At 59.4% G+C, this 26,495-nt stretch overlaps 1 protein-coding gene across 1 annotated transcript in view; it reads left to right on the top strand.

The window, feature by feature from the left end:
* LOC121274777 (integrin alpha-X-like) overlaps window positions 1–26,495 on the top strand; it is a 211,530-nt gene that overhangs the window by 71,603 nt on the left and 113,432 nt on the right. The window contains exons 9-17 of the mRNA XM_041182115.1: window positions 5,435–5,582; window positions 5,889–5,965; window positions 9,128–9,254; window positions 9,978–10,126; window positions 11,565–11,705; window positions 13,567–13,770; window positions 16,196–16,326; window positions 24,530–24,690; window positions 25,491–25,642. Of these exons, the coding sequence (XP_041038049.1) occupies window positions 5,435–5,582; window positions 5,889–5,965; window positions 9,128–9,254; window positions 9,978–10,126; window positions 11,565–11,705; window positions 13,567–13,770; window positions 16,196–16,326; window positions 24,530–24,690; window positions 25,491–25,642 (1,290 nt within the window). The remainder of the gene's footprint in view (window positions 1–5,434; window positions 5,583–5,888; window positions 5,966–9,127; window positions 9,255–9,977; window positions 10,127–11,564; window positions 11,706–13,566; window positions 13,771–16,195; window positions 16,327–24,529; window positions 24,691–25,490; window positions 25,643–26,495) is intronic.

Genomic DNA, 26,495 nt, shown 5'->3' with positions numbered 1-26,495 from the left:
AGGTTTGATCAAGGATAGTCAGCATGGCTTTGTCAGTGGGAGGTCATGCCTAACAAATTGGATTGAATTTTTGGAAGAGGTGACCAGGTGTGTAGATGAGGGGAGTGCAGTTGATGTAGTTTATATGGATTTCAGCAAAGCCTTTGACAAGGTCCCACATGGGAGACTTATAAAGAAGGCAAAGGCACATGGGATACAGGGTAATTTGATAAGATGGATTCAAAATTGGCTTAGTTGTAGGAGACAGAGGGTGATGACAGAAGGATGCTTTAGTGACTGGAAGCCAGTGTCCAGTGGTCTACCACAGGGATCTGTGCTGGGTCCCCTATCATTTGTCATTTATATAAACCACATAGATGACTATGTGGGGGGTAGGATTAGTAAGTTTGCGGATGACACACAGATTGGCCAGGTGGTTAACAGTGAAGTTGAGTGTCTTGGGCTACAGGAAGACATAGATGGGATGGTCAAATGGGCAGATAAGTGGCAGATGGAGTTAAACCCTGAAAAGTGTGAGGTGATACACTTTGGAAGGAGTAATTTGACAAGGAAGTATTCAATGAACAGCATGACACTAGGAAGTTCTGAGGAACAAAGGGACCTTGGTGTGTGTGTGTCCATAGATCTCTGAAGGCGGGGGACATGTTAGTGGGGTGGTGAAAAAGGCATAGGGGACACTTCCCTTTATCAATCGGGGCATAGATTACAAAAGTAGGGAGGTCATGTTGGGAGTTGTAGAGACCCTTGGTGAGGCCACAGCTGGAGTACTGTGTGCAGCTCTTGTCACCACATTATAGGAAGGATGGGATTGCACTGGAGGGGGGTGCAGAGGAGATTCACCAGGATGTTGCCTGGGGATGAAACATTTAAGTTACGAAGAGAGGTTTGGATAGACTTGGGTTGTTTTTGTTAGAGCAGAGAAGACTGAGGGGCGACCCTGATCGAGGTGGACAAGATTATGAGGGGGCATGGACAGGGTGACCAGGTCTGTAGAAGAGGGTAGCACAGTGGATGTAGTTTATATGGATTTCAGCATATAAAGGGAGCAGCTGTTCCCCTTAGTTGAAGGGTCAGTCACGAGGGGGGTATAAGTTCAAGGTGAGGGGGCAGGAGGTTTAGGGGGGGATGTGAGGAGGAACTTTTTTACCCAGAGGGTGGTGACGGTCTGGAATTCGCTGCCTGGGAGGGTGGTGGAGGTGGGTTAGACTCACATTCTTTATAAAGTACTTGGCACCTCATAACATTCAAGGCTATGGGCCAAGTGCTGGTCAATGGGGTTAGGGAGATAGGTCAGGGGTTTCTCACAGTGTCAGTGCGGACTTGATGGGCCGAAAGGCCTCTTCTGCTCTGAGTGGTTCTGTGATTCTGTGAGTGTCTGTATGTGTGTGTGTGGGTGAGTGTGAAAGTGTGTCTGTGTGTTAGTGTGTGTGCCCGTGTGAATGTGTGAGTGAGTGTCGGTGTGAGAGAGTGTGTGAGTGAGTGCGCGACCCTGCATCAGTTTGAGTGAGTGTGTGTGTGTGAATGTCAGTGTGAGTGTTCATGTGTGACTGAGTGTGACAGTGAGTGTGATTTTGTGTGCGAGTGTGAAAGTATGAGAGTGTGTGTGAGTGTGTGTGTGTGAGTGACTGTGACAGTGAATGTGATTGTGTGTATGAGTGTAAGTGTGTTTGATGTGAGTCTGAGTGTGTCAGTGTGTGAGTGCATGTGTGTGTGATTGTGATGTGTGATGGGTGTGTGATTGTGAGTGTGTGCATCTGAGTATGCCAGTGTGTGTGAGTGTGTGTGAATGTGTTAGTTTGTGTGTATGTGTGTTAACATGTGTGTGAGAGCATATCAGTGTGAGATTGTGGGTGTGAAGGTCTGTGCGTGTGTGTGAGTGTGTGTGTCTGTGCGAGTGTGAGTGTGTCAGTGTGAATGTGCGAGTGTGTGACAGTTTGATTGTGTGAGTGTGAGTGTGTTAGTGCGCGTGTGTCTGTGTCTACGTGAGTGTGTATGTAAGTCTGAGTGAGTCTGTTGAGTGTGTGTGTGTCAGTGTGAGTGTGTCAGTGTGTGTGTCAGTGTGAGTGTGTCAGTGTGAGTGTGTGAGTGTAAGTCTGAGTGTGTCAGTGTGATTCTGTGAGCATGCCTGTGTGTGTGTGTCAGTGAGTGTGTCAGTGTGATTCTGTGACTGTGCCTGTGTGTGTGTGTCAGTGAGTGTGTCAGTGTGATTGTGTGAGTTTGAGTGTGTGTCAGTGTGTGTGTCAGTGTGAGTGTGTCAGTCTGAGTGTGTGAGTGTGTCAGTGTGAGTGAGTCAGTGTGAGTGTGTCAGTGTGATTGTGTCAGTGTGAGTGTGTCAATGTGTCAGTGTGAGTGTGTGAGTGTGTGAGTGTGAGTGTGTCAGCGTGAGTGTGTGAGTGTGTGTGTCAGTGTGTCAGTGTGAGTGTGTCAGTGTGATTGTGTGAGGTTGAGTGTGTGTGTGTCAGTGTGTGTGTCAGTCTGAGTGTGTGAGCGTGTCAGTGTGAGTGAGTCAGTGTGAGTGTAAGTCTGAATGTGTCAGTGTGATTGTGTGAGTGTGTCAGTGTGAGTGTGTCAGTGTGAGTGTGTGAGTGTGTCAGTGTGAGTGAGTCAGTGTGAGTGTACGTCTGAGTGTGTCAGTGTGAATGTGACAGTGTGATTCTGTGAGTGTGCCTATGTGTGTGTGTCAGTGTGTGTGTCAGTGTGTCAGTGTGAGTGAGTCAGTGTGAGTGTGTGAGTGTAAGTCTGAATGTGTCAGTGTGTATGTGTCAGTGTGATTGTGTGTGTCAGTGTGAGCGCATCAGTGTGAGTGTGTCAGTGTGACTGTGAGTGTGTCAGGGTGAGTGTGTGTGTCACAGTGTGAATGTGTTAGTGTGAGTGTGTCAGTGTGTCAGTGTGTGTGTGAGTGTGTCAATGTGCATGAGTGTGTGTCAATGTGAGCGTGTCAGTGTGAGCATGTGATTGTGTCTGTGTGAGTATGTCAGTGTGTGTGTCAGTATGTCAGTGTGAGTGTGTCAGTGTGAGTGTGTGTGTGAGTGTATGTGAGTGTGAGTGTGTGAGTGTGTCAGTGTGAGTGTGTCAGTATGTCAGTGTGAGTGTGAGTGTGTGAGTGTCAGTGTGTCACTGTGTGAGTGTGTCAATGTGAGTGTGTCAGTGTGAGTATGTGATTGTGTCAGTGTGAGTATGTCAGTGTGTGTGTCAGTATGTCAGTGTGAGTGTGTCAGTGTGTGTGTGTGAGTATGTGAGAGTGTGTGTGAGTGTGAGTGTGTGAGTGTGAGTGTGTCAGTGTGAGTGTGTCAGTGTATCAGTGTGAGTGTGAGTGTGAGTGTGTGAGAGTGAGTGTGTGAGTGTGTCAGTGTGAGGGTGTGAGAGTGTCAGTGTGAGTGTGCCAGTGTGAAAGTATGAGTGTGTCAGTGTGTGAATGTGCCAGTGTGTGTGTCAGTGTGAGTTTGTCAGTGTGTGTGTCAGTGTGAGTGTGTGTATGTCAGTGTGAGTGTGTGTTTGTCAGTGTGAGTGTGTGTGTCAGTGTGAGTGTGTCAGTGTCAGAGTGTCAGTGTCAGTGTGAGTGTGTCAGTGTGAGTGTGTCAGTGTGAGTGTGTCAGTGTGAGTGTGTCAGTGCGGGTGTGTCAGTGTGAGTGTGTCAGTGTGAGTGTGTGTGTGTCAGTGTGAGTGTGTCAGTGTGAGTGTGTCAGTGTGAGTATGTCAGTGTGAGTATGTCAGTGTGAGTGTGTGTGAGTGTGTGAGTGTGTGAGTGTGTCAGTGTGAGTGTGTGAGTGTCAGTGTGTGTGTGTCAGTGTGAGTGTGTCAGTGTGTGTGTCAGTGTGTCAGTGTGAGTGTGTCAGTGTGAGTGTGTCAGTGTGAGTGTGCCAGCGTGAGTGTGTCAGCATGAGTGTGCCAGTGTGTGTGTGTCAGTGTGAGGGTGTCAGTGTGAGTGTGTGAGTGTGTCAGTGTGAGTGAGTCAGTGTGAGTGTACGTCTGAGTGTGTCAGTGTGAATGTGACAGTGTGATTCTGTGAGTGTGCCTATGTGTGTGTGTCAGTGTGTGTGTCAGTGTGTCAGTGTGAGTGAGTCAGTGTGAGTGTGTGAGTGTAAGTCTGAATGTGTCAGTGTGTATGTGTCAGTGTGATTGTGTGTGTCAGTGTGAGCGCATCAGTGTGAGTGTGTCAGTGTGACTGTGAGTGTGTCAGGGTGAGTGTGTGTGTCACAGTGTGAATGTGTTAGTGTGAGTGTGTCAGTGTGTCAGTGTGTGTGTGAGTGTGTCAATGTGCGTGTGTGTGTGTCAATGTGAGCGTGTCAGTGTGAGCATGTGATTGTGTCTGTGTGAGTATGTCAGTGTGTGTGTCAGTATGTCAGTGTGAGTGTGTCAGTGTGAGTGTGTGTGTGAGTGTATGTGAGTGTGAGTGTGTGAGTGTGTCAGTGTGAGTGTGTCAGTATGTCAGTGTGAGTGTGAGTGTGTGAGTGTCAGTGTGTCACTGTGTGAGTGTGTCAATGTGAGTGTGTCAGTGTGAGTATGTGATTGTGTCAGTGTGAGTATGTCAGTGTGTGTGTCAGTATGTCAGTGTGAGTGTGTCAGTGTGTGTGTGAGTATGTGAGAGTGTGTGTGAGTGTGAGTGTGAGTGTGTGAGTGTGAGTGTGTCAGTGTGAGTGTGTCAGTGTATCAGTGTGAGTGTGAGTGTGAGTGTGTGAGAGTGAGTGTGTGAGTGTGTCAGTGTGAGGGTGTGAGAGTGTCAGTGTGAGTGTGCCAGTGTGAAAGTATGAGTGTGTCAGTGTGTGAATGTGCCAGTGTGTGTGTCAGTGTGAGTTTGTCAGTGTGTGTGTCAGTGTGAGTGTGTGTTTGTCAGTGTGAGTGTGTGTTTGTCAGTGTGAGTGTGTGTGTCAGTGTGAGTGTGTCAGTGTCAGAGTGTCAGTGTCAGTGTGAGTGTGTCAGTGTGAGTGTGTCAGTGTGTCATTGTGAGTGTGTCAGTGTGAGTGTGTCAGTGCGGGTGTGTCAGTGTGAGTGTGTCAGTGTGAGTGTGTGTGTGTCAGTGTGAGTGTGTCAGTGTGAGTATGTCAGTGTGAGTATGTCAGTGTGAGTGTGTGTGAGTGTGTGAGTGTGTGAGTGTGTCAGTGTGAGTGTGTGAGTGTCAGTGTGTGTGTGTCAGTGTGAGTGTGTCAGTGTGTGTGTCAGTGTGTCAGTGTGAGTGTGTCAGTGTGAGTGTGTCAGTGTGTGTGTGTCAGTGTGAGTGTGTGAGTGTGTCAGTGTGAGTGTGCCAGCGTGAGTGTGTCAGCATGAGTGTGCCAGTGTGTGTGTGTCAGTGTGATTATGTCAGTGTGAGTGTTTCAGTGTGAGGGTGCCAGTGTGAGTGTTTCAATGTGAGTGTCAGTGTGAGTGGGTCAGTGTGAGTGTGATGCTGCCACTTGTCCGATTATTCAGTGTGTAAAATGTGATCCTCATTGTGAAGGTGGGAGACATGTTTAAGACAGACCCCAAGGCAGCAGAGGAACTGGAAATGATCGCCTCGTCCCCAGACTACCTGATCAAAGTGAAGAGTTATGATGATCTTCACAATATCTTCGAGGGAATGAAGGCGAAGATTTACAACATCGAGGGTGAGTGAAAGGAAGCAGACTATTCGGAGCGACAACCCACTGCAAAGATTGACACCAGGGTCGGGATGACCAGGGACAGGGAGAAGGTGCTGGGAGGAGGGGGGAACGGGGGGAGTATGAGGAAGGTGATAAGCCAAAGGCTCAAGGAAGGGGGCAGCACACTTGAGGGGCTGAAGGGCCTCATCCCGCGGCTCAGTCTGAGATTTGAGATTCCGACACTTGAATTCCTGAATGTTTCCAGGATCTTCTGATCCCAGTCCGAATCCCGGGCATATTGCAGACCTGACAGGACGTTATTTCTTACAGGGACACAGAGCTCATCCAATCAAAGTGCGTTTGAGCAGGAGATGTCACAAAGTGGATTCAGTGCTTTGGCCACAGGGGTGAGTGAATGCGGCCAGAGAAAGGGAAAGGGTTACAAATTCTCGGATAGTGTTCAGTCAAACCACAGGAGATATCTCCATGGAGGAGAGTGCATCAGCGCTAAGGGAGCTCCGCACTGTCGGAGCGGTCAGTACTGAGGGAGAGCCGCACTGTCGGAGGGTCAGTGCTGAGGGATAGCCGCACTGTCGGAGGGTCAGTGCTGAGGGAGAGCCGCACTGTCGGAGGGTCAGTACTGAGGGAGAGCCGCACTGTGGGAGGGTCAGTGCTGAGGGAGAGCCGCACTGTCGGAGGGTCAGTGCTGAGGGAGAGCCGCACTGTCGGAGGGTCAGTGCTGAGGGAGAGCCGCACTGTCGGAGGGTCAGTAGCGAGGGAGAGCCGCACTGTCGGAGTGTCAGTACTGAGGGAGCGCCGCACTGTCGGAGGGTCAGTGCTGAGGGATAGCCACACTGTCGGAGGGTCAGTGCTGCGGGAGCGCCGCACTGTTGGAGGGTCAGTGCTGAGGGAGAGCCGCACTGTCGGAGGGTCAGTGCTGAGGGAGCGCCGCACTGTCGGAGGGTCAGTGCTGAGGGAGAGCCGCAGTGTGGGAGGGTCAGTGCTGAGGGAGAGCCGCACTGTCGGAGGGTCAGTGCTGAGGGAGAGCCGCACTGTCGGAGGGTCAGTGCAGAGGGAGAGCCGCACTGCTGGAGGGTCAGTGCTGAGGGAGAGCAGCACTGTCGGAGGGTCAGTGCTGAGTGAATGCCGCACTGTTGGAGGGTCAGTGCTGAGGGAGAGCCGCACTGTCGGACGGTCAGTGCTGAGGGAGAGCCGCACTGCTGGAGGGTCAGTGCTGAGGGAGAGCAGCACTGTCGGAGGGTCAGTGCTGAGTGAATGCCGCACTGTTGGAGGGTCAGTACTGAGGGAGAGTCGCACAGTCGGAGGGTCAGTGCTGAGGGAGAGCCGCACTGTGGGAGGGTCAGTGCTGAGGGAGTGCCGCACTGTCGGAGGGTCAGTGCTGAGGGAGTGCCGCACTGTCAGAGGGTCAGTGCTGAGGGAGTGCCGCACTGTTGAAGGGTCAGTACTGAGGGAGTGCCGCAATGTCAGAGGGTCAGTGCTGAGAGAGAGCCGCACTGTCGGAGGGTCAGTACTGAGGGAGATCCGCACTGTGGGAGGGTCAATGCTGATGGAGCGCCGCACTGTGGGAGGGTCAGTGCTGAGGGAGAGCCGCACTGTCGGAGGGTCAGTGCTGAGGGAGCGCCGCACTGTCGGAGGGTCAGTGCTGAGGGAGAGCCGCACTGTCGGACGGTCAATGCTGAGTGAATGCCGCACTGTTGGAGGGTCACTGCTGAGGGATAGCCACACTGTTGGAGGGTCAGTGCTGATGGAGAGCCGCACTGTCGCAGGGTCAGTGCTGAGTGAATGCCGCACTGTTGGAGGGTCAGTACTGAGGGAGAGTCGCACAGTCGGAGGGTAAGTGCTGAGGGAGAGCCGCACTGTGGGAGGGTCAGTACTGAGGGAGAGCCGCACTGTGGGAGGGTCAGTGCTGAGGGAGTGCCGCATGTCGGAGGGTCAGTGCTGAGGGAGTGCCGCACTGTCAGAGGGTCAGTGCTGAGTGAGTGCCGCACTTTTGGAGGGTCAGTGCTGAGGGAGAGCCACACTGTCGGAGGGTCAGTGCTGAGGGAGCGCCGGACTGTCGGAGGGTCTGTGCTGAGGGAGTGCCGCACTGTCGGAGGGTCAGTGCTGAGGGAGAGCCGCACTGTCGGAGGGTCAGTGCTGAGGGAGAGCCGCACTGTGGGAGGGTCAGTGCTGAGGAAGTGCCGCACTGTCGGAGGGTCTGTGCTGAGGGATTGCCACACTGTCGGAGGGTCAGTGCTGAGGGAGTGCCGCACTGTCGGAGGGTCAGTGCTGAGGGAGTGCCGCACTGTCGGAGGGTCAGTACTGAGGGAGTGCCGCACTGTCGGAGGGTCAGTGCTGAGGGAGAGCCGCATTGTCGGAGGGTCAGTGCTGAGGGAGAGCCGCACTGTGGGAGGGTCAGTGCTGAGGGTGAGCCGCACTGTCGCAGGGTCAGTGCTGTGTGAATGCCGCACTGTTGGAGGGTCAGTACTGAGGGATAGTCGCACAGTCGGAGGGTCAGTGCTGAGGGAGAGCCGCACTGTGGGAGTGTCAGTACTGAGGGAGAGCCGCACTTTGGGAGTGTCTTTGCTGAGGGAGTGCCGCACTGTCGGAGGGTCAGTGCTGAGGGAGTGCCGCAATGTTGGAGGGTCAGTGCTGAGGGAGAGCCAAACTGTCGGAGGGTCAGTGCTGAGGGAGCGCCGCACGGTCGGAGGGTCAGTGCTGAGGGAGTGCCGCACTGTCGGAGGGTCAGTGCTGAGGGAGAGCCGCACTGTCAGAGGGTCAGTGCTGAGGGAGTGCCGCACTGTCGCAGGGTCAGTGCTGTGGGAGAGCCGCACTGTCGGAGGGTCAGTGCTGAGGGAGTGCCGCACTGTCGGAGGGTCAGTGCTGAGGGAGTGCCGCACTGTCGCAGGGTCAGTGCTGAGGGAAAGCCGCACTGTCGGAGGGTCAGTGCTGAAGGAGAGCCGCACTGTCGGCGGGTCAGTGCTGAGGGAGAGCCGCACTGTCGGAGTGTCAGTGCTGAGGGAGCGCCGCGCTGTCGGAGGGTCAGTGCTGAGGGAGAGCCGCACTGTCGGAGGGTCAGTGCTCAGTGAGGGAGAGCCGCACTGTCAGAGGGTCAGTGCTGAGGGAGTGCCGCACTGTCGCAGGGTCAGTGCTGAGGGAGAGCCGCACTGTCGGAGGGTCAGTGCTGAGGGAGTGCCGCACTGTCGGAGGGTCAGTGCTGAGGGAGTGCCGCACTGTCGCAGGGTCAGTGCTGAGGGAAAGCCGCACTGTCGGAGGGTCAGTGCTGAGGGAGTGCCGCACTGTCGGAGGGTCAGTACTGAGGGAGTGCCGCACTGTCGGAGGGTCAGTGCTGAGGGAGCGCCACCCTGTCGGGGGGTCAGTACTGAGGGAGTGCCGCACAGTCGGAGGGTCAGTACTGAGGGACCGCCGCACTGTAGGAGGGTCAGTGCTGAGGGAGTGCCACACTGTAGGAGGGTCAGTGCTGAGGAAGTGCCACACTGTAGGAGGGTCAGTGCTGAGGGAGCGCTACAAAATCTTTCAATTCTCCCCTTGCTGAAATCTCTCTATAGGACGCCATTGCTTTGGGCTCTGTCGGATCGTTTGATTGGTCCGGGGGTGTGATGGAGATGAAAGGGAACAAGTGGACTTTCCTGAACGTGTCGAAGTCCCACACAGACATGAAAAATTCATATCTGGGTAAGTGAAACACATCTGGATAATCGACTGTGGGGAAAGGCGATGATACAGTGCGGCGCTCCCTCAGCACTGACCCTCCGACAGTGCGGCGCTCCCTCAGCACTGACCCTCCGACAGTGCGGCACTCCCTCAACACTGACCCTCCGATAGTGCGGCTCTCCCTCAGCACTGACCCTCCGACAGTGCGGCGCTCCCTCAGCACTGACCCTCCGACAGTGCGGATCTCCCTCAGCACTGACCCTCCGACAGTGCGGCACTCCCTCAACACTGACACTCCGACAGTGCGGCGCTCCCTCAGTACTGACCCTCCCATAATGTGGCATTCCCTCAGTACTGACCCTCCGACAGTCCGGCGCTCCCTCAACACTGACCCTCCGACAGTGCGGCGCTCCCTCAGCACTGACCCTCCGTCAGTGCGGCTCTCCATCAGCACTGACCCTCCGACAGTGCGGTGCTCCCTCAGCACTGACCATCTGACAATGCGTCGCTCCCTCAGCACTGACCCTCCGACAGTGCGGCGCTCCCTCAGCACTGACCTCCGACAGTGCGGCTCTCCCTCAGCGCTGACCCTCCGACACTGCGGCTCTCCCTCAGCACTGACCCTCCGACAGTGCGGCGCTCCCTCAGCACTGACCCTCCTATGGTCCCTTTACTAGCTCCGAGACGGATGGAACGGCCTCCCTCAGATGCTACCAAACCCTCCCTTGTCTTTTCCTGTTCCAGGTTATTCTCTGGAGTCTGCGTTCCAGCTCAATCGGACCTCTTACATAGTGGGTGCTCCACGATACCGGCACAAAGGCAAGGTGGTGATATTCCAGATGGATGCCAATGGGAGCCAATGGGAGACACGGCAGCACATCCTTGGGGAGCAGGTACCGTGTGCCCACCACAGGAGGGGCAACAGAGCACGGAGGGGCGGCTAGACCTGGTTTGAGTGGTGGGGGCAAGAGAGGGATCTCTGTTAATGAGGGAAAGGGTCACAGTAACGGACACATACCCCATCGTATCACACCAAAACCCTTCACTCTGAGCGTCACTCTGTATCTAACCCCGTGCTGTGCATGTCCTGGCAGTGTTTGATGGGGACGGTGTAGAGGGAGATTTACAATGTATCTAACACCGTGCTCTACCTGCCCTGGGAGTGTTTGATGGGGACAGTGTAGAGGGAGCTTTACTCTGTATCTAACCCCGTGCTGTACCTGTCATGGGATTGTTTGATGGGGACAGTGTAGAGGGAGATTTACTCTGTATCTAACCCCGTGCTGTAACTGTCCTGGCCATGTTTGATGGGGACGGTGTAGAGGGAGATTTATTCTGTATCTAACCCCGTGCTGTACCTGTCCTGGGAGTGTTTGATGTAGACAGTGTAGAATGAGATTTACTCTGTATCTAACCCCGTGCTGTACCTGTCCTGGGAGTGTTTGATGTAGACAGTGTAGAATGAGATTTACTCTGTATCTAACCCCGTGCTGTACCTGTCCTGGGAGTGTTTGATGGGGACAGTGTAGAGGGAGCTTTACTCTGTATCTAACCCCGTGCTGTACCTGTCCTGGGAGTGTTTGATGGGGACAGTGTAGAGGGAGATTTACTCTGTATCTAACCCCGTGCTGTACCTGTCCTGGGAGTGTTTGATGGGGACAGTGTAGAGGGAGATTTACTCTGTATCTAACCCCGTGCTGTACCTGTCCTGGGAGTGTTTGATGGGGACAGTGTAGAGGGAGCTTTACTCTGTATCTAACCCCGTGCTGTACCTGTCCTGGGAGTGTTTGATGGGGACGGTGTAGAGGGAGCTTTACTCTGTATCTAACCCCGTGCTGTACCTGTCCTGGGTGTGTTTGATGGGGACAGTGTAGAGGGAGATTTACTCTGTATCTAACCCCGTGCTGTACCTGTCCTGGGAGTGTTTGATGGGGACGGTGTAGAGGGAGATTTACTCTGTATCTAACCCCGTGCTGTACCTGTCCTGGGAGTGTTTGATGGGGACAGTGTAGAGGGAGATTTACTCTGTATCTAACCCCGTGCTGTACCTGGCCTGAGAGTGTTTGATGGGGACGGTGTAGAGGGAGCTTTACTCTGTATCTAACCCCGTGCTGTACCTGGCCTGAGAGTGTTTGATGGGGACGGTGTAGAGGGAGATTTACTCTGTATCTAACCCCGTGCTGTACCTGTCCTGGGAGTGTTTGATGGGGACGGTGTAGAGGGAGCTTTACTCTGTATCTAACCCCGTGCTGTACCTGTCCTGGGAGTGTTTGATGGGGACGGTGTAGAGGGAGCTTTACTCTGTTGTGATTTTTTTCTGATTCTGGTTAGATTGGATCTTACTTTGGTTCTGAGTTGTGCACTGTTGATCTGACTGGAGACGGAGAGACTGATTTACTCCTGATTGGAGCCCCACTCTACCAGGGTCACAGGATTGGTGGTATCGTAACTGTCTGCACGCTGTCTCCTGAGGTGAGTCATCATATTCCCTCCCCCGAAATTATCGAGCTCCGAGGACCCTTTTTTTCATTCCGTTACCTGCCCGTCTGCTGAACTCTAACCCGGCTCCGCAGTGGCGCCAAATCGCTGTGGAGTAACCGCCACTGAGGGTCATTGAGAGTTCAATTGCTCCGAGTTGGCGTTTCTGGTGTTCAGGCTGTGCCCCCCTCCCCACCCCCAACTGCCCCCCCCACCCACGAAGGGCCCCTGTCACTTGCGAAATAATTCGTCCCTCCGTAACTGAGTGTCGTTGGCACACTTGCAATGGTGGTCTCCGTGGAACTGTCGCACCTGCGGCCTGATGCCCAGTGTGCGGGCCACTGACAATGTGCTGTCTGTACCTACCCATGCAGGCATCACGTGGCATCTGCGGACTGGCATCTGCCCTGTGCTTTCTGGGCACCCACGCTCCCGCTGCCGGAGGGCATGTTAACCATCTGTCCCCCGTTATATTCATTGGCTATCAGGGTGGGCCAGCAGACGGCAGCTACAGTTTCAGTGGGAGTGTCGCAATAGAGGCTTGTCATGTCTCCCATATGTTCATCTTCTCTCTATCTCCCTCTCTCCCCCTCTCTCTCTTGCTCTCTCTCACTCTCCCTCCTTCTCTCTCCCTTTCTCTCCTTCTCTCTCTCCCTTTCCCTCTGCATGCTCCTCCCCCTCCCCCTCATCCTTTCCCACTCTCTATCGCTCATTCTCTACTTCTCGCTCACCCTATCCCTATCCCTCTCTCTTTCTCTCTCTCTCTCTGTCTCCTTGCCTCCCTCCCTCTACCTTTCTTCCCCCACTCCCTCTCTCCCTATTTCTCTCTCCCTCTCTCTCTCCACCCCTCCACCCATTCTCTCTCTCTCTCCCTCCCTGCCTCTCTCCCTCTCTCTCTCTCGCCCTCTGTCTCTCTCTTTCTCTTTATCCCCTCTCTCACGTTCTCCCTCTTTCGCTCTCTTGCCTCCTCTCTCCCTTTCTCTCTCTCTTTTTTCTCTCCCTCTCTCTCTTGCTTTCTGTCTGCCCCTCTCCGCCACTCTCCCTCACCCCGTCTCCCCTCTAACCCTCTCTCTGTCCCTCTTGCTCACTCTGTCGCTATCCCTTTCTTTCTCTGTCTCTCTCTTTCTGCTCCTCTGCCACCTCTCCCTCTTTCTTTCTACCCTCTGTCCCTCTCTCTCTCGGGTTCTGTTTCTTTCTCTCTCCCTGTCTCTCTCCCCACCTCTTTACCTCCATGTCTGCTTTTCTCTCTCGACCTCTGTTACTTTCTCTCGCTCTCCCTTTGTGTCTCTCCCTTCCCCCCTTTCTCTATCTCTCCCTGCCCCTCTCTCTCTCTTTCTCTGTCTCTCTCTCCCCCAACCTCTCCTCAACTCACTCTCTCTCTCTCTGTCTCTCTCCCGATCTGTCTCTTTCTGTCTCTCTCTCTGTCTCTCTCTCCCTGTCTCTCTCTGTCTCTCTCTGTCTCTCTCTCTCTCCGTCTCTCTCTGTCTCTCTCTGTCTCTCTCTCTCTCTCTCCCTGTCTCTCTCTCTCTACCTGTCTCTCTCTGTCTCTCTCTCTGTCCCTCTCTCTCCCTGTCTCTCTCTGTCTCTCGCTCTCTGTCCCTCTCTCTCCCTGTCTCTCTCTGTTTCTCTCTGTCTCTCTCTCTGTCTCTCTCTCTCTCCCTGTCTCTCTCTGTTTCTCTCTGTCTCTCTCTCTGTCTCTCTCTCTGTCTCTGTCTCTGCCTCTCTCTGTCTCTCTCTCTGTCTCTCTCTCTCTGTCTCTCTCTCTCTGTCTCTCTCTCTGACTATCTGTCTTTCTCTGTCTCTCTCTCTGTCTCTCCCTTGCTCCTGTCCCTCACTCACCCTCTCTCTCTCCCAGGGCAATTACTCCTGCCCCACCTCCCTGCAGGGTGAGCAGGGGAATGGACTGGGGCGTTTCGGGAGCACCATCGCCGCCCTCAGAGACCTGAATGGGGATGGTCTGGCTGACGTGGCAATCGGAGCCCCGCTGGAGGACGGACATCAGGGCAGCATCTACATCTACCATGGCACTGAGGGGGGCATCGCCACCCACTACAGCCAGGTCAGAGTGCAGAGCAGAGAGCGCGGCCGGGGGAGAGCTGGGGGAGAAGCTGGGGGAGAGCTGAGGGAGTGCTGGGGGAGAGCTAGGGGAGCAGCGGGGGATGTGCTGGGGGAGAGCTGGGGGAGCAGCGGGAGAGAGCTGGGGGAGAGCTGGGGGAGAGTTGGGGGAGCAGCGGGGGGAGAGCTGGGGGAGAGCTGGGCGTGTGCTGGGTGTGTGCTGGGGGAGAGCTGGGGGAGAGCTGGGGGTGTGCTGGGGGAGACCTGGGTGAGAGCTGGGGGAGCAGCGGGGGGAGAGCTTGGGGAGAGCTGTGGGTGTGCTGGGGGAGAGCTAGGGGAGAGCTGGGGGAGCAGTGGGAGAGAGCTGCGGGAGAGCTGGGGGTGTACTGGGGGAGTGCTGGGGTTGTGCTGGGGGAGAGCTGGGGGTGTGCTGGGGGAGAGTTGGGGGTTTGCTGGGGGTGTGCTGGGGGAGAGCTGGGGGCGAGCTGGTGGAGTGCTGGGGGAGTGCTGGGGGAGAGCTGGGGGAGAGCTGGGGGAGAGCTGGGGGAGCAGTTGGGGGAGAGCGGGGGGAGCAGTGGGGGAGAGCTGGTGGAGAGCTGGGGACAGCTGGGGGAGAGCTGGGGGAGAGCTGTGGGAGAGCTGCGGGAGCAGCGGGGGGAGAGCTGGGGGAGAGATTCGGGTGTGCTGGGGGAGAGCTGGGGGAGCACTGGGGGAGTGCTGAGGTTGTGCTGGGGGTGTGCTGGGGAGTGCTGGGGGAGTGCTGGGGAGAGCTGGGAGGGAGCTGGGGGAGCAGCAGGAGTGATCTAGGGAGAGCTGCGGTTGAGCTGGGGGAGTGCTGGGGGAGAGCTGGGGGAGCAGCTGGGGGAATGGTGGAGAGAGAGCTAGGGAGAGCTGGGGGAGAGCTGGGGAGAGCTGGGGGAGTGGTGGAGGGACAGCTGGGGAGAGCTGGGGGAGAGCTGTGGGAGAGCTGGGGGAGAGCTGGGGAGAGCTGGGGAGAGCTGGGGGAGCAGCAGGGGAGAGCTGGGGGAGTGGTGGGGGTGCAGCGGGGGGAGAGCTGGGGGAGTAGCAGGGGGAGTGCTGGGGGTGTGCTCGGGGAGTGCTGGGGGAGTGCTGGGGGAGAGCTGGGGGAGAGCTGGGGGAGCAGCGGGAGAGATCTGGGGGAGAGCTGGGGGTGAGCTTGGGGAGAGCTGGGGGAGTGGTGGAGGGAGTGCTGGGGAGAGCTGAGGGGGCAGCAGGAGAGAGCTGGGGGAGAGCTGGGGAGCATCTGAGGGAGCAGCTGGGGGAGCAGCTGGGGGAGAGCTGGGGGAGTGGTGGGGGAGCAGCGGGGGGAGAGCTGGGGGAGCAGCAGGAGAGAGCTGGGGGAGAGCTGGGGGAGCAGCTGGAGGAGCAGCGGGAGAGAACTGAGGGAGAGCTGGGGGAGAGCTGTGGGAGCAGCGGAGAAGAGCTGGGGGAGTGCTGGGGGAGTGCTGGGGGAGAGCTGGGGGAGTGGTGGGGGTGTGCTGGGGGAGAGCTGGGGGAGTGGTGGGGGTGTGCTGGGGGAGTGGTGGGGGTCTGCTGGGGGGAGCTGGGGGAGTGCTGGGGGAGTGCGGGGGGAGTGCTGGGGAAGTGCTGGGGGTGTGCTGGGGGAGTGGTGGGGGTGTGCTGGGGAGAGCTGGGGGAGTGCTGGGGGAGTGCGGGGGGAGTGCTGGGGGTTTGCTGGGGGAGAGCTGGGGGAGTGCTGGGGGTGTGCTGGGGGAGTGCTGGGGGTGTGCTGGGGGAGTGCTGGAAGGAGTGCTGGGGGTGTGCTGGGGGAGTGCTGGGGGTGTGCTGGGGGAGTGCTGGGGGAGTGGTGGGGGAGTGCTGGGTGAGTGCTGGGAGGAGTGCTGGGGGTGTGGTGGGGGAGTGGTGGGGGTGTGCTGGGGGAGTGGTGGGGGTGTGCTGGGGAGAGCTGGGGGAGTGCTGGGGGAGTGCGGGGGGAGTGCTGGGGGTTTGCTGGGGGAGAGCTGGGGGAGTGCTGGGGGTGTGCTGGGGGAGTGCTGGGGGTGTGCTGGGGGAGTGCTGGAAGGAGTGCTGGGGGAGTGGTGGGGGTGTGCTGGGGGAGTGGTGGGGGTGTGCTGGGGAGAGCTGTGGGTGAGTGCTGGGAGGAGTGCTGGGGGTGTGGTGGGGGAGTGGTGGGGGAGTGGTGGGGGAGTGCAGGGGGAGTGCTGGGGGTGTGCTGGGGGAGTGCTGGAAGGAGTGCTGGGGGTGTGCTGGGGGAGTGCTGGGGGTGTGCTGGGGGAGTGCTGGGGGAGTGGTGGGGGAGTGCTGGGTGAGTGCTGGGAGGAGTGCTGGGGGTGTGCTGGGGGAGTGGTGGGGGAGTGCTGGGTTTTCCCACTCCCCCCAATCGGATAGGGGCTCGGTGCCGGATCGGGGTTAACTCCCCTTCTGTCCTTCCATCCCTCTCCCCTCAGAGAGTCCCTGGGATCTCCGTGTCCCCCGGTCTCAGCTACTTTGGCCGCTCGGTGTCCGGAACCATGGACATCAGCCAGGACGGGCTGACCGATCTCGCCGTGGGAGCGCTGGGGAAGGTGGTCATCCTGCGGTGAGTAACCTGGCAGCACCCCAGCCCAGAAACCCAGCTCTCACTCCACCCCGCAACCCCCAACTCCACCCCGCACCCCCCAACTCCACCCCGCACCCCCCAACTCCACCCCGCACCCCCCAACTCCACCCGCACCCCCCAACTCAACCCCGCAGACCCTCACTCCACCCCGCAAACCCCAACTCCACCCCGCACCCCCCAACTCCACCCCGCACCCCCCAACTCCACCCCGCAACCCCACACTCCACCCCGCACCCCCACACTCCACCCCGCACCCCCCAACTCAACCCCGCAGCCCCCAACTCCACCCCGCACCCCCCAACTCAAACCCGCACCCCCCAACTCCACCCCGCGCCCCCCAACTCCACCCCGCACCCCCCAACTCAACCCCGCAGACCCCAACTCCACCCCGCACTCCCCAAATCCACCCCGCACCCCCCAACTCCACCCCACACCCCCCAACTCCACCCCGCAGCCTCTCACTCCACCCCGCACCCCCAACTCCACCCCGCACTCCCCAACTCCACCCCGCACCCCCCAACTCAACCCCGCAGCCCCTCACTCCACCCCGCACCCCCCAACTCCACCCCACACCCCCCAACTCCACCCCGCAGCCTCTCACTCCACCCCGCACCCCCCAACTCCACCCCGCACCCCCACACTCCACCCCGCACCCCCACACTCCACCCCGCAGCCCCTCACTCCACCCCGCAGCCCCTCACTCCACCCCGCACCCCCACACTCCACCCCGCACCCCCACACTCCACCCCGCACCACCCAACTCCACCCTGCACCCCCACACTCCACCCCGCACCCCCACTCCACCCCGCACCACCCAACTCCACCCCGCACCCCCTAACATCCACCCTGCACCCCCCCACTCAACCCCGCACCCCCACACTCCACCCCGCACCCCCACACTCCACCCCGCACACCCACAGTCCACCCCACACCCCCACACTCCACCCCACACCCCCACACTCCACCCCGCACCCCCACACTCCACCCCACACCCCCTCACTCCACCCCAAACCCCCTCACTCCACCCCACACCCCCTCACTCCACCCCGCACCCCCCAACTCCACCCCGCACCCCCACACTCCACCCCGCACCCCCACACTCCACCCCGCAGCCCCTCACTCCACCCCGCAGCCCCTCACTCCACCCCGCACCCCCACACTCCACCCCGCACCCCCACACTCCACCCCGCAACCCCCAACTCCACCCTGCACCCCCACACTCCACCCCGCACCACCCAACTCCACCCTGCACCCCCACACTCCACCCCGCACCCCCACTCCACCCCGCACCACCCAACTCCACCCCGCACCCCCTAACATCCACCCTGCACCCCCCACTCAACCCCGCACCCCCACACTCCACCCCGCACCCCCACACTCCACCCCGCACCCCCACACTCCACCCCACACCCCCACACTCCACCCCACACCCCCACACTCCACCCCGCACCCCCACACTCCACCCCACACCCCCTCACTCCACCCCAAACCCCCTCACTCCACCCCACACCCCCTCACTCCATCCCAAACCCCCTCACTCCACCCCGCACCCCCACACTGCACCCCAAACCCCCTCACTCCACCCCGCACCCCCTCACTCCACCCCAAACCCCCTCACTCCACCCCACACCCCCACACTCCACCCCAAACCCCCTCACTCCACCCCAAACCCCCTCACACCACCCCACACCCCCTCACTCCACCCCACACCCCAACACTCCACCCCAAACCCCCTCACTCCAACCCAAACATCCCTCAATCCACCCCGCACCCCCACACCCCACCCCAAACCCCCTCACTCCATCCCAAACCCCCTCACTCCACCCCACACCCCCACACTCCACCCCACACCCCCACACTCCACCCCGCAGCCCCTCACTCCACCCCACACCCCCCAACTCCACCCCGCACCCCCACACTCCACCCCACACCCCCACACACCACCCCGCACCCCCCAACCCCACCCTGCACCCCCACACTCCACCCCGCACCCCCCAACTCCACCCTGCACCCCCACACTCCACCCCACACCCCCACACTCCACCCCGCGCCCCCCAACTCCACCCTGAACCCACACACTCCACCCCGCACCCACACTCCACCCTGCACCACCCAACTCCACCCCGCACCCCCCAACCTCCACACTGCAACCCCACACTCCACCCCGCACCCCCACTCCACCCTGCACCCCCCAACCTCCACCCTGCACCCCCCACTCAACCCCGCACCCCCACACTCCACCCGACACCCCCCCACTCCACCCCACACCCCCCAACTCCACCCCGCACTCCCCAACTCCACCCCGCAAACCCCCAACTCCACCCCGCACCCCCCAACTCAACCCCGCAGACCCTCACTCCACCCCGCACCCCCACACTCCACCCCGCACCCCCCAACTCAACCCCGCAGCCCCCAACTCCACCCCGCACCCCCCAACTCAACCCCGCACCCCCCAACTCCACCCCACGCCCCCCAACTCCACCCCGCATTCCCCAACACAACCCCGCAGACCCCAACTCCACCCCGCACTCCCCAACTCCACCCCGCACCCCCCAACTCAACCCCGCAGCCCCTCACTCCACCCCGCACCCCCCAACTCCACCCCACACACCCCAACTCCACCCCGCAGCCTCTCACTCCACCCCGCACCCCCCAACTCCACCCCGCACCCCCACACTCCACCCCGCACCCCCACACTCCACCCCGCAGCCCCTCACTCCACCCCGCAGCCCCTCACTCCACCCCGCACGCCCACACTCCACCCCGCAACCCGCAACTCCACCCTGCACGCCCACACTCCACCCCGCACCCCCCAACTCCACCCCACACCCCCACTCCACCCCGCACCACCCAACTCCACCCCACACCCCCTAACATCCACCCTGCGCCCCCCACTCAACCCCGCACCCCCACACTCCACCCCGCACCCCCACACTCCACCCCACACCCCCACACTCCACCCCACACCCCCACACTCCACCCCGAACCCCCACACTCCACCCCACACCCCCTCACTCTACCCCAAACCCCCTCACTCCACCCCACACCCCCTCACTCCATCCCAAATCCCCTCACTCCACCCCGCACCCCCACACTCCACCCCAAATCCCCTCACTCCACCCCGCACCCCCTCACTCCACCACAAACCCCCTCACTCCACCCCGCACCCCCACACTCCACCCCAAACCCCCTCACTCCACCCCAAACCCCCTCACTCCACCCCACACCCCTTCACTCCACCCCACACCCCCACACTCCACCCCAAACCCCCTCACTCCATCCCAAACCCCCTCAATCCACCCCGCACCCCCACACTCCACCCCGCACCCCTTCACTCCACCCCGCACCACCTCACTCCACCCCAAACCCCCTCACTCCATCCCAAACCCCCTCAATCCACCCCGCACCCCCACACTCCACCCCAAACCCCCTCACTCCATCCCAAACCCCCTCACTCAACCCCACAGCCCCACACTCCACCCCACACCCCCACACTCCACCCCGCAGCCCCTCACTCCACCCCACAACCCCCAACTCCACCCCGCACCCCCACACTCCACCCCGCACCCCCACACACCACCCCGCACCCCCCAACTCCACCCTGCACCCCCACACTCCACCCCGCACCCCCCAACTCCATACTGCACCCCCACACTCCACCCCACACCCCCACACTCCACCCCGCACCCCCCAACTCCACCCTGAACCCCCACACTCCACCCCGCAACCCCACACTCCACCCCGCACCCCCCAACTCCACCCTGCACCCCCACACTCCACCCCGCAACCCCACACCACCCTGCACCACCCAACTCCACCCCGCACCCCCCAACCTCCACACTGCACCCCCACACTCCACCCCGCACCCCTTCACTCCACCCCGCACCACCTCACTCCACCCCAAACCCCCTCACTCCATCCCAAACCCCCTCAATCCACCCCGCACCCCCACACTCCACCCCAAACCCCCTCACTCCATCCCAAACCCCCTCACTCAACCCCACAGCCCCACACTCCACCCCACACCCCCACACTCCACCCCGCAGCCCCTCACTCCACCCACAACCCCCAACTCCACCCCGCACCCCCACACTCCACCCCGCACCCCCACACACCACCCCGCACCCCCCAACTCCACCCTGCACCCCCACACTCCACCCCGCACCCCCCAACTCCATACTGCACCCCCACACTCCACCCCACACCCCCACACTCCACCCCGCACCCCCCAACTCCACCCTGAACCCCCACACTCCACCCCGCAACCCCACACTCCACCCCGCACCCCCCAACTCCACCCTGCACCCCCACACTCCACCCCGCACCCCCACACCACCCTGCACCACCCAACTCCACCCCGCACCCCCCAACCTCCACACTGCACCCCCACACTCCACCCCGCACCCTCACTCCACCCTGCACCCCCCAACCTCCACCCTGCACCCCCCACTCAACCCCGCACCCCCACACTCCACCCCACACCCCCCCACTCCACCCCACACCCCCTCACTCCATCCCAAACACCCTCACTCCATCCCGCACCCCCTCACTCCACCCCGCACCCCCTCACTCCACCCCGCACCCCCTCACTCCACCCCAAACCCCCTCACTCCATCCCAAACCCCCTCACTCCATCCCAAACCCCCTCAATCCACCCCGCACCCCCACACTCCACCCCACACCCCTTCACTCCACCCCGCACCTCCTCACTCCACCCCAAACCCCCTCACTCCACCCCGCACCCCCTCACTCCACCCCGCATCCCCACACTCCACCCCACACCCCCTCACTCCACCCCCCCTCAGTCCACGCCACACGCCCCACTCTAACCCATACCCACTCACCCCACCCTGCATCCCCTCACTCTACCCCACACCACACACTCCACTCTGCACCCCCACACTCCACCCCACACCCCCCACGCCACCCTGCACCCCCACACAACACCCTGCACCCCCCCACTCCACCCCGTATACCCCACTCTAACCCCTATCCCCCCAGTCCACCCCGTACCCCCCACTCTAACCCATACCCGCCCACTCCACTCCGCACCCCAGACTCCACCCCAAACACCCTCACTCCATCCCAAACCCCCTCAATCCACCCCGCAGCCCCACACTCCACCCCGCACCCCTTCACTCCACCCCGCACCCCCTCACTCCACCCCAAACCCCCTCACTCCATCCCAAACCCCCTCAATCCACCCCGCACCCCCACACTCCACCCCAAACCCCCTCACTCCATCCCAAACCCCCTCACTCCACCCCACACCCCCACACTCCACCCCACACCCCCCCACTCCAGCCCGCACCCCCACACAACACCCCGCACCCCTTCACTCCACCCCGCACCCCCTCACTCCACCCCACACCCCCTCACTCCACCCCACACCCCCTCACTCCACCCCGCACACCCACACTCCACCCCGCACCCCCTCACTCCACCCCGCAACCCCTCACTCCACCCCGCACACCCACACTCCACCCCGCACTCCCTCACTCCACGCCACACCCCCAATCCACTCCGCACCTCCACACTCCACCCCGCACCCCCACACTCCACCCCGCATCCCCCGACTCCACTCCGCACCCCCCACTAAACCTGGCACCCCCCCCATCCAACACAGACTCCCCCACTAAACCCCACACCCCACACTCCACCCCACACCCCCACAATAAACCCCACACCCTGGCAGGGTGGTGAGTAGTGGGTGGTCAGTAGGGGGTGGTCACTAGGGGGTGGTCAGTAGGGTTTGGTGAGTAGGGGGTGGTCAGTAGGGGGTGGTCAGTAGAGTTTGGTCAGTAGGGGGTGGTCAGTAGGGGGTGGTCAGTAGGGGGTGGTCAGTAGGGGGTGGTCAGTAGAGGCTGGTCAGTAGGGGGTGGTGAGTAGGGTTTGGTGAGTAGGGGGTGGTCAGTAGGGGGTGTTCAGTAGGGTTTGGTGAGTAGGGGGTGGTCAGTAGGGGGTGGTCACTAGGGGGTGGTCAGTAGGGGGTGGTCAGTAGGGGGTGTTCAGTAGGGTTTGGTGAGTAGGGGGTGGTCAGTAGGGGGTGGTCACTAGGGGGTGGTCAGTAGGGGGTGGTCAGTAGGGAATAGTCAGTAGGGGGTGGTCAGTAGTGGGTGGTCAGTAGTGGGTGGTCAGTAGGGGGTGGTCAGTAGGGGGTGGTCACTAGGGGGTGGTCAGTAAGGGGTGGTCAGTGGGGGGTGGTCAGTAGGGGGTGGTCAGTAGGGGGTAGTCAGTAGGGGGTGGTCAGTAGTGGGTGGTCAGTAGTGGGTGGTCAGTAGGGGGTGGTCAGTAGTGGGTGGTCAGTAGTGGGTGGTCAGTAGGGGCTGGTCAGTAGGGGGTGGTCAGTAGGGGGTAGTCAGTAGGGGGTGGTCAGTAGGGGGTGGTGATTAGCGGGTGGTCAGTAGGGGGTGGTCAGTAGAGGGTGGTCAGTAGTGGGTGGTCAGTAGGGGGTGGTCAGTAGGGGGTGATCAGTAGGGTGTGGTCAGTAGGGGTGGTGATTAGGGGGTGGTCAGTAGTGGGTGGTCAGTAGGGGCTGGTGAGTAGGGGGTGGTCAGTAGGGGGTGGTCAGTAGTGGGTGGTCAGTAGGGTGTGGTCAGTAGGGGGTGGTCAGTAGTGGGTGGTCAGTAGGGGCTGGTCAGTAGGGGGTGGTCAGTAGGGGGTGGTCAGTAGGGGGTGGTCAGTAGGGGGTAGTCAGTAGGGGGTGGTCAGTAGGGGGTGGTCAGTAGGGGGTGGTCAGTAGTGGGTGGTCAGTAGGGGGTGGTCAGTAGTGGGTGGTCAGTAGTGGGTGGTCAGTAGGGGCTGGTCAGTAGGGGGTGGTCAGTAGGGGGTGGTCAGTAGGGGGTGGTGATTAGGGGTGGTCAGTAGGGGGTGGTCAGTAGGGGGTGGTCAGTAGTGGGTGGTCAGTAGGGGGTGGTCAGTAGGGGGTGGTCAGTAGGGGTGGTGATTAGGGGGTGGTCAGTAGTGGGTGGTCAGTAGGGGCTGGTGAGTAGGGGGTGGTCAGTAGGGGGTGGTCAGTAGTGGGTGGTCAGTAGGGGGTGGTCAGTAGGGGGTGGTCAGTAGGGGGTGGTCAGTAGTGGGTGGTCAGTAGGGGCTGGTCAGTAGGGGTTGGTCAGTAGGGGGTGGTCCGTAGGGGGTGGTCAGTAGGGGATGGTCAGTAGGGGGTGGTCAGTAGGGCGTGGTCAGTAGGGGGTTGTGAGCAGAAAGTGGCGGTTGGGTGTGGTGTGCGGGTAATGGGTGATGAGTAGGGGAGGTGGGTAGGAGCCTGTGTATCCCGCCCCCCCCCCCCCCCCGAGTACCCACAGTCCGACAGGGTGTGTGCAGAGGTGTGGACTTCCCAGTCCCCCTGCAGCAGGGCATTCCCAGGTTGGGAGAGTGGGCAGGCGAGTGGCAGCTACAGTTTGACACAGAGGAAAGTGAGGTGGGCACTCATTGGCAGGAGGGGCTTTGGAGGACGTGGTGAGATTGTGAATAGTTTGGGGCGTCCGCACTGATCCTTGCGCCACTCTGCTCATTCCAATTTCCCATCCTGATAGTCACCCGCTTACACCTACTCTCTGTTCCCTGGTCACTAACCTACCCTCTATCCATGGGAACACCTTGCCCCCTACATCCTGAGACCTTATTTTCCTTATGAAAAACGTTTGACCTGTCACCCAGTCCAAACGCCTTCCTGAAACCTAAGAGTAGCACAACCACAGGTTAACCTCTTCCCCGCTCTCTCCAGTGTGTTCACACCCTGAACTGTGCCCAATCCTCCAACTGACGGCTCTCGCTGAATGTCCCCCTTCCCCTGCTACTTTTTAAAAGGCTCGAGAGGGGCTGAATGGCCTCCTTCTGTTCCTGTGTAATCGTCTGGAGAGGGGCTGAATGACCTCCTTCTGTTCCTGTGTAACCGTCCGGAGAGGGGCTGAATGGCCTCCTTCTGTTCCTGTGTAACCGTCCGGTGAGGGGCTGAATGGCCTCCTCCTGTTCCTGTGTAACAGGCTGGAGAGGAGCTGAATGGGGCCTCCTCCTGTTCCTGTGTAACAGGCTCGAGGAGAGGGGCTGAATGGCCTCCTCCTGTTCCTGTGTAACAGGCTGGAGAGGGGCTGAATGGCCTCCTCCCTGTCCCTGTCTTTTCTGTGGTTGTGTGTGAATCAGTGTCAGCTTGTGTGGGTGATTCCAGCCGTGCTATCTCCAGGTCTAGACCAGTGATCGATGTGACAGCCAGTGTGACACACAGCCCAGGAGAGATCGCCTTGTGGAACTTCGTCTGTCCTGGGAGATCTGTGGACCTGCAGACGGCTGTCAGCAACCTGTCCATCTGTTTCAACGTGTCTCTGGCCACATCTACAAATAAAGGTACCTCATTCCGTCATTTCAAACTCCCGCCACCCTCAGCAATCTATGTGGTTCTCGATCCCTGCTCCTCCTTCCCCGACAGTGAGGCGCTCCCTCGGCGCTGACCCTCCGACAGTGCAGCACTCCCTCAGCACTGACCCTCCAACAGTGCGGCTCTCCCTCAGCACTGACCCTCCCACAGTGCGTCTGTCCCTCAGTACTGACCCTCCGACAGTGCGGCACTCCCTCAGCACTGACCCTCCGACAGTGCGGCACTCCCTCAGCACTGACCATCCCACAGTGCGGTGCTCCCTCAGCACTGACCCTCCGACACTGCGGCTCTCCCTCAGCACTGACCCTCCGACAGTGTGGCTCTCCCTCAGCACTGACCCTCCCACAGTGCGGAGCTCCCACAGCACTGACCCGCCGACAGTGCGGCACTCCCTCAGCACTGACCCTCCGACAGTGCGGCACTCCCTCAGCACTGACCCTCCGACCGTGCGGCTCTCCCTCAGCACTGACCCTCCGACCATGCAGCTCTCCCTCAGCACTGACCCTCCGACCATGCAGCTCTCCCTCAGCACTGACCCTCCGACCGTGCGGCTCTCCCTCAGCACTGTCCCTCCGACCGTGCGGCGCTCCCTTAGCACTGACCCTCCGACCGTGCGGCGCTCCATCAGTTGTGACCCTCTGACAATGTTCCTCGTTCGGACACTATTCCATCTCTGAGTTTCTCTGGTCTGTCTTGGCGATGCCTCCCAGAGAATTTTGCTGTGGTTATGTATCTTCTGACCAACTGACCTTCCACCTCTCGCTCACAGGAGACCTCCGAGCCAACTTAACGTACAATGTTAAGCTCGATTCGAAGAGGCTCATGCCCAGGGTTCAAACTGAGGACCTGGCCAGGGTTTTCACCGGACACCAGACTGTCACTAATGACACTTACTGCTTCCAGCACCCACTCCTCCTCACGGTGGGTACCCCCTCTTCAAATCTTGCTACCTCAGGCCCCAGGCCTGAGATGCCATTAGGGTTAGGGTTAGGGTTTGGGGTTAGGGTTAGGGTTAGGGTTAGAGTTGGGGATAGGGTTAGGGTTAGGGTTTTGGGTTAGGGTTAGGGTTAGGGTTATGGTTAGGGATAGGGTTAGGGTTAGGGTTTTGGGTTAGGGTTAGGGTTAGGGTTGGGGATAGGGTTAGGGTTTTGGGTTAGGGTTAGGTTTTTGGGTTAGGGTTAGGTTTAGGTTTATTGTTCGTGTTAGGGTTAGGGTTAGGATTAGGGTTAGGGTTGGGGTTAGTGTTAGTGTTTGGATTAGGTTTTAGGGTTAGGGTTAGGGTCTAGGTTTAGGCTTAGGCTTAGGGTTAGCTTTAAGGTTAGGGTTAAGTTTATTGTTAGGGTTAGGGTTAGGGTTAGGGTTAAGGTTTGGGCTTAGGCTTAAGCTTTGGGTTAGGTTTAGCATTAGGGTTAGGTTTAGTGTTAATGTTAGGGTTAGGGTTAGGGTTTTGGGTTAGGGTTAGGGTTAGGGTTGGGGATAGGGTTAGGGTTTTGGGTTAGGGTTAGGTTTTTGGGTTAGGGTTAGGTTTAGGTTTATTGTTCGTGTTAGGGTTAGGGTTAGGATTAGGGTTAGGGTTGGGGTTAGTGTTAGTGTTTGGATTAGGTTTTAGGGTTAGGGTTAGGGTCTAGGTTTAGGCTTAGGCTTAGGGTTAGCTTTAAGGTTAGGGTTAAGTTTATTGTTAGGGTTAGGGTTAGGGTTAGGGTTAAGGTTTGGGCTTAGGCTTAAGCTTTGGGTTAGGTTTAGCATTAGGGTTAGGTTTAGTGTTAATGTTAGG

This window comes from Carcharodon carcharias, assembly GCF_017639515.1.
Source record: "Carcharodon carcharias isolate sCarCar2 chromosome 38 unlocalized genomic scaffold, sCarCar2.pri SUPER_38_unloc_13, whole genome shotgun sequence".
NCBI lineage: Eukaryota > Metazoa > Chordata > Chondrichthyes > Lamniformes > Lamnidae > Carcharodon > Carcharodon carcharias.
This window is presented reverse-complemented; position numbering and strand designations above follow the sequence as displayed.